Source organism: Tupaia chinensis, unplaced genomic scaffold (assembly GCF_000334495.1).
Source record: "Tupaia chinensis unplaced genomic scaffold, TupChi_1.0 Scaffold000056_1, whole genome shotgun sequence".
In the NCBI taxonomy this organism is placed as follows: domain Eukaryota; kingdom Metazoa; phylum Chordata; class Mammalia; order Scandentia; family Tupaiidae; genus Tupaia; species Tupaia belangeri.
This window is the reverse complement of record NW_006159514.1, coordinates 1,712,263-1,726,455: the sequence shown is the minus strand read 5'-3', so window position 1 is coordinate 1,726,455 and position 14,193 is coordinate 1,712,263. Positions and strand designations below refer to the sequence as shown.

Here is a 14,193-nt window from a genome sequence, read left to right as displayed (position 1 = left end):
GGGATTGCGGCATGGCCTTTCCCCGGGGTGGGTGATTTCTCACTTTCTATTTCTGTCTCTCCCACGAGTGTATGCATCCTATAGCAAAAATATCTACATATTTATCACTGCTTGGGTTGTCCCCTAAAGTTTCATATTTTAGAATCTGGTGCTGGAAGGTGGAAGTCAAGTGGGTAGTAACTGTTTCATGGTGACTGCTCATGGAGACAACATTCTCGTGAACAGATTAATGGTGTCTTGTGAGATCCAGGGAATTCTAGCCCTTGTGATAAGGGGTTAGTTGAATCTTGGAAAGCTGGTTACTATTGAAGAGCTACCCATGGCTCGCCCTCTCTCTGCATATACCCAACAATCTCTGTATTTCTGTTGGCCATGCTATAGGCTTGTGCCTTTGAACTTTCCAGCCACCAGAATTGTTAAGTTTTAAAAATAAACCTCTATTTTCTTCAGTTCACCCAGTTTCAGGTATTTCTGCTAGCAACACAAAAATGGACTAAGACAACCACTGTGTAACAAAGAGCAAGCTGAGAGCAAATTGTTTCCATTTCTCACTCCTTCCCTACAAATTCTAGTTTTATTTGTATAGTAAACTCAGTGTTCTTGACGTATAATTTTGCTTCATTACTACATCTAAAACAAACAGTAGACATCTTACTTGTTAGTACAAAGCTGGACACCGGCTTCTTAAATATCATAGAAAAAAAAATGTAATTTAGTATTTACCTGAGTAATTTTAAAGGATAACTGCTTTGGTTGTATAATAGGGTGGTCCCCAAAAGCTAATGCAGTAGGCGAAGGGCTATTCGGTCGAACCTAAAAAAATGTATTAGAAAGATCACCTAAGCAAGGAAAAAATGTTCTACTCAGCAACAACTACTTAACATTTCTGAAGAAGATTTTTTTAAAACAGAATAATATTTGAATTGCAACATAACTGACTTGCTTCAACTTTTAATCATTTATTCAACAAGCATTCATTGAGTACTTCTCACAAGAGGCCTATGGAAAGATAGAATACATTTCCTGACCTTCAACAGCTTACATTCTAGTACCTTAAAAGAAATCTTAATGCTTTCAGACTGTTTGAACAAACTATGGCCAAATAAATTATTCTGAAACAAAAATGTTAAAAACATATGATGGTTCAAAAAGTGAAAGTAAAAAGATCTTAGTATAGAACTTATTACTATGGACAAGAATGTATGTCCATATGTAGTTTAATATCAATACACTGATAAAAATTTCATAGTTTATCTGGCCACTAGTTTAAAAATACATTCATTAAAAGTGGCAGACAACAATATCTGATAATGTCACAATGACTCTAGTTAAAGATAAGGCTGAGTCTTACGTCTTGATTTGTACATGGCAACGTGATGGATGTACCGCAAAGGACGGAAGGAGTAGGACACAACAAAGTATGTTTAGGACAAGGACGAGAAGAGAGACATGAAATAAAGTGAGTAAAGAGGTGAAAGCTTTTATCGTTAAAATTACTGAAAACTAGTGTGGTTTTTGTTAGAAAAAGGACTTTCACATGCTGCAAGTAAATAAAAAATAAAATTCAGTGTGCAAAACAACGAATAAAAATACTATATCGGGTCAGTCAGTGACACAGTGCTTAGGCAGCTGGGTTCCACATGGCTGACTGTATGGTTTGAATCCCAAACCTGATGGGTTGAAAGCACACCAAGTGTGTGTACACATGTGACTAAAATCCCAAGAGGAGAATGGAAGAGAATGGTCATCCCCTTGAGAAGTGATTTCTTTCTCATCTTCTCTCCCTGCCTCTCTCCAGAAGAAGCATGTGCCCTATAGCAAGTTAAAAACAAAACAAAACTCTATCTTAGAATGTTAACGAACCAAAAAATTGCAAAATAATTTTTAGGTTCAATATCCTTCTCCAAAGCTGAGTTAAACAGCCTGCTTTTTCCTTAAGATTTCCCAGAAAGGAATTATGCTAGCCTTTTAGTGGTTAAGAAATTTAATTGATAAGAAAATTAAAAATTAGAAATCAAAAACTGAATAGGGACTAATACAGAAGTATTCATTCACTTTAGACCCTCTGGCTCAAAAGCATTTTTTACAGAAACAATACTTCTTAGATAGAATTAATTCAGGAAATCTTTAATTCAAGAAACTTTCTCTCTCTCTCTCTTTAAAGTTTTTGCTACAGGGTGGTACATGTTTGCTGGAGAGAGACAGAGAGTGAGTCACAGAGAGGGAAAGTGAGAAATCTCCCCACAATCGGGGAGAGAGAATACCACAATCCATTCTCCTCCAGTGATTTTGGGCAGACATACACATGCACTTGGCACGATTTTCAAGCTGCCAGTCTGGGACTTGGCATGGAGTCAGCTCTGTGGGGTCTAGCTGCCTTAACTTTAAAGTTAAAGTCCTCAAGAAGTTTACTTTCAGACAGATACAACAGTTTTAATAGCATCAGATCACTAAAAAGGATTCAAAACAACTCACAAAAAATAATTTTTTAAAAAGATAAATACTCATATGAAAGTTCTCACAACAACAAATTATAAAGGTTATTTAATGTACAGAACCTCCTAGACATAAACTATGCATTAAAAAACTTGAAAGAAACTTACTGATGAGGAAGGAGTGGAATGTGAATGTGAATTCTGAGGAGAACGGATTGCAGGAGGTATGCCTCATTCATTCACTTTAGACCCTCTGGCTCAAAAGCATTTTTTACAGAAACAATACTTCTTAGATAGAATTAATTCAGGAAATCTTTAATTCAAGAAACTTTCTCTCTCTCTCTCTTTAAAGTTTTTGCTACAGGGTGGTACATGTTTGCTGGAGAGAGACAGAGAGTGAGTCACAGAGAGGGAAAGTGAGAAATCTCCCCACAATCGGGGAGAGAGAATACCACAATCCATTCTCCTCCAGTGATTTTGGGCAGACATACACATGCACTTGGCACGATTTTCAAGCTGCCAGTCTGGGACTTGGCATGGAGTCAGCTCTGTGGGGTCTAGCTGCCTTAACTTTAAAGTTAAAGTCCTCAAGAAGTTTACTTTCAGACAGATACAACAGTTTTAATAGCATCAGATCACTAAAAAGGATTCAAAACAACTCACAAAAAATAATTTTTTAAAAAGATAAATACTCATATGAAAGTTCTCACAACAACAAATTATAAAGGTTATTTAATGTACAGAACCTCCTAGACATAAACTATGCATTAAAAAACTTGAAAGAAACTTACTGATGAGGAAGGAGTGGAATGTGAATGTGAATTCTGAGGAGAACGGATTGCAGGAGGTATGCCTCTTACTGGACTAGAGCCATTTCCACCTTGGTACTGAGAAAGGGAAAAGGAAATATCGTTCTTTATTAAAGCAGGCTCACATAGTTTTTAGACATGGTGTTAAGAATGAATGTAATGTATCTCACATTAAATTAAATCAAGTAGTCATTTAAACGATCCAGAAAAAGTGAAATGAAGGTCAGCTAAGTCTTAAACACTAATGAGAGATTACTGATCACAGGTACCTGATACGACTATGTCTTACAGGTCCTCAGGGTCTACATTTTAACACAACTTGTTATCGTGGCCAGCTCAAAGATGAATTGCCCGAAAGCGATGAATATGTTTTGTTTTTACCCCAAATCATAGCACAGTTCCCCTATGTTTCTTGAACCAAGATGGTCCCTAATCCCAAGAAACTTAAAAATATTTACATAGAGATGTTAGTGAATGTAATCAACAATCTTCAAACAGAATCACTATTTTAAAAATCAGTTAAATATTCAAATACTCATGGCACTAGATAAAGGAAGTATACAGAACAAATCTCTTCTATCCTACAGTGGGAAATCGTTAAAAAGTAATTCCCATCTAACAGAGTGCATTACTAAGCTGCATATAAAGAAAAGCCAACTCATCTGTTGCACAGCTACCTTTTCCCTGTCTCATGTTGCGTACCAAGGACAGAAGAAGAAAACAATCTACCACTACTGGCTTCCTCTAGGGGTGCAGCTTATTTTCCATTCCATCATTTTTTAATTACTCACTCAACTTTGACATGAACAACAGAGACGGAGACTTCGTGTGTTCATTAAGCAACTTCTGGCAATCTAGGAATTTTTATCTCATTTGTTTTATTACACATGGTGCCCAGCATAAAACACAGCACTTAGTAGGAATGTAAGAGACCTTTGCTTGTTGAATTTACCCTAGCTTTAGCAAGGACTCTTACTGATATTAACATCTTAGTGATAGTAATAGAGTGCAGAACTCAGCCCAAGAGATGAAGTATTTCTTGACCACCAGCAGCTTTCCCTTAGATTCTGCATGTCCAAGAGAGAAAGCAATGGAGGTTTTTAATTCAGCACTTCCCTAATCAACAATTCTGCTCTCGCTTTTAAGTAAAAAAAAAAATTTTTGAGAGGTTTGTTCGCTATAGGGCGCGTGTGCTCACCAGACAGACAGAGAGAGACATAGAGACAGAAAGCGAGAAATCACCCCCCAGGGGGAATGGTCACGCCGCAATCCCTTCTCCTTCATTCTCTTCTCGGGATCTTGGGCACGCACGCACACAGGCCCGGCGTGAGTTTTAAGCCACCAGGTCCAGGATGTGAACCGTGGTTGACTATGTGGGAGTCCAGTGACATAGCCATTACGCTAACTGCTGGTTCCCAGTAAATATTTTTCAAATAGGCAAATTACGTTTGTTGTTTTTATAACTATATTAATGCTTCTAATTGGTAAAATTGGTAACTAAAGTGCTTCCATGGAGAAGCAAAAAAGCATTCCATATGGGCAAGAATCTAAATCTACCACTCTTTTCTCACACCCTCTGATAATGATTTAATCCCCGTGCACAGGGCTCAAATGCTGCTGTGGTATGATAAATGGTAAATTGATATTCGAATTCTACTAGAGAGCTGGCAGGACCTTAATTCTTAGTCTTTCCTTTCTACTTAAGAATTTAAAGGCTACTGCACATCTCTGGTCCACTAATACCTACTTTCATGGGCTGTTATAAGGCAATACATGAGAAAGTAAACTTTGAAAATTATAATGTACCATACCAATGTAAATTTTAGTATTTTTGAGAAAAAAGGATATCACATAGTGTTAAAGGTCGGCTCTAATTAAGCAGATAATCAAGTCAAACTTGTCCTACAAAGAAATTATTTAACTCATAGCTGAATTATTTGAATTAGGAGTTAGAGATAATCTTCAGTAAACTTACTTCAAAATAGTCACTAATTTTGTGGCCACGCCCTCCAATACTTTTTCCTAAAATACAAAAGTAAAAAAATTTATAGATTAAAGTTAATCAGGACTATCATACTGGAAACATAATTAGCCAAACCCAAATTCTCTAATGCACATAAAAATAGCCTATTTCATAAAAAGCATAGGGTATTTTAGTACAGAAGTAGTAGGTATCAAAACAATATTAAGAGTCAGGAGATCTGACACCAATTTCAGAAATCCAAATATCAAATGATATTTCAGTAGAAACTCCATTTTTAAAAATCTTAATTTTCGAATTACTAGGTAAATGAAAGGTGTTACAGCATCTCTGTGTTAAAACTACATAATTAAAATGTAAAAATAAATAAATGAAAGAGGAAGAATAAATAAATAAATAAAACTACATAATTAACAATACTTAATGGCTACTAATTTGAGAGAAACAAGTTGACAAAAAGAAAACACAAGTTGCAAGTGCATGACACAAACGGATTTATATTTCTAAATTTTTGAAGTTTTGGTTAATACAAACTGTAATATATAAAATAATCTATCAAACAGACAGGCTTCAACGCAAATGATACTTATTTTTCATTTTTTAAAAATTATCTCCAAATTGGGAACCAGTAGTTAGCATAATGGCTATGTCGCTGGACTCTCACGTAGTCGACCGCGGTTCGCGACCCGGACCTGGTGGCTTAAAACTCACGCTGGGCGCGTGTGCGTGCATGCCCAAGATCCCGAGAGGAGAATGGAGGAGAAGGGATTGCAGCGTGACCATCTCCCCTGGGGGGGTGATTTCTCGCTTTCTGACTCTATGTCTCTGTCTGTCTGGCGAGCGCACGCGTCCTATGGCAAAAATCTCTCCAAAAAATAAATAAATAAAAATTATCTCCAAATTAATGAGATTATTAATAAATATTTAATAAACTAGATTTTAAATATTGTTATTACATTAATATCTTGACAGAGTGAACTAGGTGATTATAGATCACACTGTTCTTTAAATGTTTTGCTCTGAAGTTGAATCTTCATCAGTTGTATAAACACTGAAATAAGAACATGCTAAGAAATAATTGTGTTTAGAGATGCTTTTTTGGAAGAAGTCTTCCATCTCTGATTGGAAATTTATAGAACGCTGTACATGATTTCTTCAAATTACAATGGAAATATGAATAATAATCGAAGTCAAAAGCTTTTCATAACATAAACATACATTTATCAATTTAATTCTTACTAATAATCATGAATTCACTTTTCTTTGTATTCAACAAATATTTAAGTAGTTACCATGTGCCAGGTGTTACTGAGATGAACAAAGAATACACTTAAAAGCTCAATGACCTTAAATTCCTATTTGAAACAAGGCACGATAATTTAAAAATACATTTTTTTATTTAATTGAATTTATTTATTTATTTATTTATTTATTTATTGGAGAAGTTTTTGCCATAGAGCGCGTGCGCTCGCCAGACAGACAGAGAGAGAGACAGACAGAAAGAAAGCAGGAAATCACCCCCCTAGGGGGGATGGCCATGCCATAATCCCTTCTCCTCCATTCTCCTCTTGGGATCTTGGGCACGCATGCACACATGCCCGGCGTGAGTTTAAGCCACCAGGTCTGAGACTTGAACCGCGGTCGACTACTTGGGAGTCCAGCGACACAGCCATTACGCTAACTTCTGGTCCCTTGAATTTATTATTTTTAAAATTTGTCATAGGGCAAGTCACCAGACCCAGGACTCAAAATCATGGTTGGCCATGTGGGAGCCCAGCACCTTAACCACCACTCCACTGCTGGACCTAAGGTGGGACAATTTCTTAAAAACTGAGTAAGTACTCAGGTCTACAAATGCTACCTTGATTTTTTTTTTTTTAAAGAGAGATTTTTGCTATAGGGTGCATGCACTTGCTGGAAAGACAGAGAGACAGGGAAAAATCATCCCCCTGGGGGGATGGACATGTCTTAATCCCCTCTCCTCCACTGTCCTCTCAAGATCTTGGGTATGTACGCACATGTGCCCAGTATGAATTTCAAGACTCCAGGTCTAGGACTTGAACCATGGTCAGCCATATGGGAGTCTACTGACACAACCATTATGCCATCTGCTGGTCCCATACCTTGAAGTTTTTAAAAAAGATTTATCTAATTGTATTTGTTGTTATTATCATTTATTTATTTTGAGAGAGATTTTTGCTATAGAGCGTGTGCACTCGCTGGAGGGAGAGAGGCAGAGACAGCAAGAGAGAAATCACTCCCCAGAGGGATGGCCACACAGCAATCCCTTCTCTACTCTCCTCTCGGTATTCTGGGCATACATGCACACGTGCCTGGTAGGAGTTTCAAGCTGCCAGGTCTGGAACTTGAACTACAGTTGACTATGTGGGAGTCCAAAAATGTAACTGTTACGCCATTTATTGGTCTCATTACTATTTTTTTAATTTGCTACAGGGCACATGTGCTCATCAGAGAGAAAGAGAAAGAAAGTGAGAAAGCAAGCTTCCAGGTCCAAGACTCGAACCGTGGTCAGCCAGCGCCTCAACCACCATGCCCACATGCCAGCACCACTACCTTGAAATCCTGATCAACATTTTTGTACAGATTTATTTAGAGTCTACACCAAAGGAACTTCCCTTTTGTCTATAATGTCCCTGAAGATTCTGAAAAAGTTCTATTTTTTCTATCGAAGATATAAATGTTTTTGGTTGCCTATCTAGAGGCTATTTCCCCAGTTCTCTTCCCTTAACTTAACCCAATGTTGGTGCTGCTAATGCCCCTCCACACATACAGCATATGTAACTTCATGTAACTGTAAATCTTAGAGTTAGTTCCCCAACCCTCCCTTCTTATGAGAAAGCCAATTTTGTTCAGGTATCATCTCTTCTCCCTGTAGCCTATGGTTTTAAGAGAAACTTTAACCCATTTTCAATTTCAGAAATGGGCCTGACTTTTGTTAAGGGTAATAGTATCTCTGTTTAATATCATTGGTTTTGGAATGGACACATGACAGGATCTTGTCAACAGGATGACAGGGGAAGTTTACTCTAGATTTGAAAAAGCTACTTCAAAGGAAGAGGAAGAAGCACAGAATATCAGCTTATCTAAAGCAAGTACAGTTAAGGAAGTTGAAACAAGTAAATCCAATTTAGGTAACCATCCTAAAAATAGAGGAAAATGGAGTGATGGGATTTTACTGACAATAGACCACAGAGAAAGAAAAAAGAAAAAAAAACTCGGGTTCTTAACACTGGATAAACAAACCCAGAAGCCCCATTCTACTTGAGGCTTGCTTGTGAATTTTTTTCCCCTGTAACTGAAACCATCATAATTAATATATCTTGAGCCAGCAAGATAGTGTGGTGGTTAAGGCAGTTGGATGCCACATGGCCGATTGCATGCAGCTGGAGTCCTGGACCCAGTAGTTTGAAAAACACTCTAAACACGTGTGTACATGCCCAAAACCCCAAGAGAAGGAACGGCAATGTGGCCATCGTCCTTGATGGGTAATTTCTCACTTTTTTTGTCTCTCTCTCTTTGGTGAGCACACATGCTCTACAGCAAAATCAAACAAACAAAACTAAACAATTTCATAACAATAAAGCTCCCAGTCCACTATCCACAACTTGGGGTTACTATATTAAGACCCAAAATAGCCTAGTGGAAACTGAGATTAAAAAAAAGTATTAAACCCTAGAGAAAAGGCCCTAAAACCAACTGACCCCTTCCTTCAACAAAGACAGTTGATGCAAATATATTATTCAATTCCAGTGCCAGATGTAAAGCAGTAAGTCATGGGTTCACGCCTCTAGATCCTAGACTTAAAAGTTGGCTCCAACACATTTAGCATTATGTATAAAATAACCATTATACATATTAAGAGCCCAATTTATTGTTTTTAATTGTGAGAACTCAAGTTAAATGACAATACCATTTTACTGTCCAAGAGATTTTTATAATCTAATAAAAAGTTTTCAAGCTCTTATCATAAAAGGTAGATATGCAAGAAAAGAAGAACAGGTACAGAAAGAAAAAATTTTTTAAAGATTTATTTATTTAATTCCATTTGTATGATCATTATTATTACTATTTAATTTGACCAAAGAGAGAAAGGGAAAGTGAGAAAGCAAGCACAAGGTCCAGGACCCAAACTGCAGCTGGCCATGTGGGAGTCCAGCACCTTTAACCACCTGCTGGCCCCAAAGATGGTGTTTTAATTAGTCTCTCAATTAGTTTTACAGAGTTTATTTTTTAGGAGTAAATTTGGGAACAATTTTTTTTTCTAAAGAGATTTTTGCTTATAAGGTGCATGTATTTGCTAGAGAGACAGACAAAAAGTGAGAAATCACCATCCGGTAGGCTGGCCATTCTACAATCCCTTCTCCATTCTTATCTTGGGATCTAGGGCACACACACACACACACACACACACACACACACACACACACACACACACACACGCACGTGCCTGGCGTGAGTTTGAAGCCACCAGATCTAGGACTTTAACTGTGGTCAACTACATGGGAGTCCAGTGACGTAACCATTATGTCATTTGTTGGTCCCATCAGGGACTAGTTTTAAAGAAACATTTAAAATTTTGTTCAATACAAGAGGCCATTTCAATACCGTAATTTATATAAAGAGAGGAAAATTAAACGTGATGGGTAATGCTTTCCAAATTTGGACATTATACTTATCTCTCTAGAACTCAAATAAAAATTGAGGTAAATGTCAAAAACTCTAAAACTCATAGTACAAAAAGACTTCAATTTCATTTCTTTATGCAAAGTACCTTCCTAAATTTTTTAATTAATACAGAAATTATAATAGCTATAGAACTCAGAAAAACAGAATTAAATATATATATATATATATATGTATGTATACACATACACACAGACACACAAATTTTTAAAGGTTTTTGCCACAGGGTCCGTGTGCTTGCCAGAGAGGGACAGAGAGAGAAAGTGAGAAATCACGCCCAAGGGGGGATGGGCATGCTGCAATCTCTTCTCATCCTGGGATTTTGGGCACACATGCATATATACACCCAGCATGATTTTCAAGCCACCAGGTCCAGGACTTGAATTACGTATGGTAAGCACCATGGGAGTCTAGAACCTTAACCATCATGCCACCTGCTGGCCCCAGCATTACTTATATTTTAATCAGAATATTAATTGGCGAAAAATCAGAATAACTCATTGTAAATGCCTACTGGGCTCTGAAGGAAGGTGTGGTTCTACTTACCCTGGCTACTTTCATTCTGGTTTTCTGCTTTTCTCTTTCTTCCCCTGGATGACTCTGATTGTTTCTTCTCTGGTGTCTATGGAAAGTAAGTTAACAGAATTTTAAAGTAAAAGTTTTTATATGCAAAATTATCAGTTCATGTATAAAATCATTTTCTTTTCAAGGTCAAATACTGTTCAATAATAATGCTCAGGAGATGTATATGTATAGTTATTTATATACTATTTATTTAAAAGATGAAATGTGTGTAAAGTTTTAAAATTCCCAAGTAATGGAGATCATATATATATAAAACAGAAATTCACATTTACAGAGTTCAACTTTAGGTGGATAAGAATTCTGAGAGTAACCAGTCTTACAAGATACCTCCAAATTCTTACATGGATAAAGGGAAAAAAAAAAATCACGTTAGGTTTTTCCCACTATTCATACATATTTATTCTGTGAAAGTAAATTTGGATGAGAAGCAAGGGGCAGAACACAAACCCTGATATATGCAATTCCTACTGGAAAAGGATCCCTCACCCAAATGCCTGGCAGTGCAATCCAACAACAATTATAGCAAGTTATGCTATGGATATCAGGAGTCGGCGAACTACAGTCCATGGGCCAAATTTGTTTGGCCACTTGTTTTCATACAGTTCATAACCTCAACTTAGCTTTTCCAATTACTGAATTTTTTTAAAAAAGATTTTATAATGTGAGAATTGTAAGAAATTCAAATCTGTGTCCATAATAAAGTTTTATTGAAACATAGTCACTCTTTCATCTAAGTACTTTCTATAGCTATTTTTCCCTTTACAAGGGTAAAGATGAGTAGCTGTAATAGAGACAGTATTGTCCATAATGTCTAACATACTTGGCCTTTACTGAAAATATCTGTAGGCCCCTGCTCTAGATGGTGGCTCTGCTTACAGATTAAAGGAGTATTTCTTAAACAGAGATCATGTAGTTTTCACTAGGCTAACACAAAAAGCAACTTTTATGGAGTTTGACAAAGCTGTTGTGCTTAATCAAAAATTAAAACTAAGAGTAAAAGTACACAGCAATGGCACAGGTTCTTTGAATTCTATTACAGAAACGTGTGAAGTACCTCTCGTGCCAGAATAATTCCTGAGCTTAGCAGAAGAGCAACAGCTATTAGCATGAATGGATGAATGACATTAAACAACATAAAATAAATTTCCTAAGGCACTGTATCCCCAAACAAAGAAATTTAATCCACACTTTATGTCTCTGAGAAGTCCTATGATTAAATAGTATGAACGACAATATACAACGTAATTCCTATTGAGCATATATTGTTCCTATAAATACCACCTGGGTGTTTTAAGTTCTCTCACCTCCATTTGTCAACAAGATAATATATTCAGAAAGGCTGGGCTGAATATTACTAGACATTAAATTCTTTAAAAGACAGTCATTATATTTCCTCCCTGTCTTAACCTCTCACTCGGTATCTATATATATATAGGCTGAGTATTCTTTATTAGAAATGCTTGGACTAGAAATGCTTCGCATTTTGGAGTGCATATAATAAGATACCCCAGATACGGGATACATAATGCACTTGTGTTTTATATACACCTTTATACACACAGCCTAAAGGTCATAGAATTTTCCATTTGTGGCATCATACAGGCACTTAAAACATTTTAGATTTTAAAGCATTTCAGATTTTGCAATTTTAGATCAGGGATGCTCAACCTGTAGTTATTATTTAAGATACGAATGAACATTGCATAACTTATTCAAGGCAACACCAATAGCATAGCACAGCTAGGATTCAAATCAAATTCAGTTCTGTGTAATTCTAAAGCTCAACTACTGCTAATTTTTTTTCTCTATGTGATATGTTGTATGCTTAAGAACTAATTAAAGTAACTACACAAATTAGTTAAAAATTTTATTATTTGTATAAATAAAATTCTTATGTCTGACAAATTACCTATATGTTTTCATTTTACAAGCCAGATTATCTTAAAGAAAACCACATGAACTAACATTCAGGAGGTAGAAAGTATATCAGCAGTAAGTTTCACTGTCAAAATTTCTAACTCGGGAACCAGCAGTTAGTGTAACGGCTATGTCGCTGGACTCCCACGTAGTCGACTGCGGTTCGCGTTCCAGACCCAGTGGCTTAAAACTCACGCCGGGTGCGTGTGCGTGCGTGCCCAAGATCCCGAGAGAATGGAGGAGAAGGGATTGTGGCATGACCATCCCCCCTGGGGGGTGATTTCTCGCTTTCTGTCTCTATGTCTCTCTCTATCTGGCGAGCGCACGCACCCTATAGCAAAAACCTCTCCAAAAAAAGAAAAAAAAATTTCTAACTCAAACAATAACTGATCTCCCATTTTTCTAGGAATAAAATATCACTAAATTTAAAAAAATCTATGTAAATCTACCTTTAGAGGGGCCAGCAGATGGTATAGTGTTTACGGTGTTAGACACCCACAAGGATGACCATGGTTCAAGTCCCAGACCCAACAGTTTGAAACTCACGTCAGGCAGTGTGTGCACTTGTGACCAAAGACTCAAGAGGAGGATAGAAAAGAAGCGTTGCGGTATGGCCATCCACACTGGGAGGTGATTCCTCACTTTCTCTCTCTCTCTCTCTGGCAAGCACACTTGCTCTATAGCAAACATATCTCTCTCTCAAAAACAAAAACAAAACAACCCCCCCCCCAAAAAAAAAAACCCAAACCTTTAAAAAACTTTCCAGAGACCAGCAGGTGGCGTGGTGGTTAAGGTGCTGGACACTACCACATGGCCAACCACGGTTAAGAGTCCCACACCTGGTGGCTTGCTTTCCCACTTTCTCTCTCTCTCTCTGGTCAAGTTAAAAACAAATGAAGAATAAAATTAAATAAATAAAATAATTCTAAAAAAAAAACTTTCCAAATAATTTATTTATAACCATCCCAACTTTATGTAAAAGAATATAAAATGTGCTTTTCAGAAGAGTTTAATGTTATACTAATGTTTTTTAATTGCCAGAGGATACATATACTCACTAGAGGGAGAAAGCATCCTGCAGTTGGGTGTGGTCATGCCACAATCTCTTTTCTATTTCTCCGGATCTCAGGATGCATACAAATGTACCCAGTGTTTTTTTTAAACAGTCAGGGCCAGGATTCGAACCATGGTCAGACACATGGGATCTGGCTCCCTTAAACACAGTATAGGGCCAACTCATGTTATACTGATTTTTAAGCATAGCAGAATCCCATCTTAAAGTATGACTAGATACTTTTAAATAGACAAATAAATAAATAAATAAACATTTCAACTCTGAAACAGTTATATCGGAACCAGCATTTTCTGCCTAGAAAAAGCATATGTAAAGTTCTAAGAACACTGGTTGAGAAGGCTTTATTTCAAATGGGGATAAAGGAGGAGGGAGTTCAAATGGGTGAAACAAAGTCAGATTTCTTTAATACAGTGCTTCTTAAAACCATATAAATGCTAACATATACCAGCTGTATCCAAGAGAGAAGGTGGGATGGGAAAATGTGATGTATGTACAAAATCTTAAACTTACTGGGATACCAGTTACTGAGTACACACGTCAGGACATTTAAGGTTGTTTCTTTTGTTTTTGTTTTTTAATGGCATATGATTACTTAGTAAAAGCTTTTGTTCTTTTTTTTTTTTTTTTTTTTGAAAATTTTTTTTTTTTTTTTTTTTTTTTTTTTTTTTTTTTTTTTTTTTGAGAAGT

The 14,193-nt window shown here is 36.7% G+C and overlaps 1 protein-coding gene across 2 annotated transcripts in view; it reads right to left on the bottom strand.

Moving 5' to 3' along the window:
- Positions 1-14,193, bottom strand: part of TLK1 (tousled like kinase 1) — a 121,805-nt gene that overhangs the window by 57,916 nt on the left and 49,696 nt on the right. For both annotated transcript variants that reach the window (XM_006141487.3, XM_014592115.2), the window contains exons 3-6: positions 10,476-10,551; positions 5,220-5,266; positions 3,227-3,322; positions 724-813 (exon numbers count right to left, since the gene is read on the bottom strand). In XM_006141487.3, the coding sequence (XP_006141549.1) occupies positions 724-813; positions 3,227-3,322; positions 5,220-5,266; positions 10,476-10,551 (309 nt within the window). The remainder of the gene's footprint in view (positions 1-723; positions 814-3,226; positions 3,323-5,219; positions 5,267-10,475; positions 10,552-14,193) is intronic.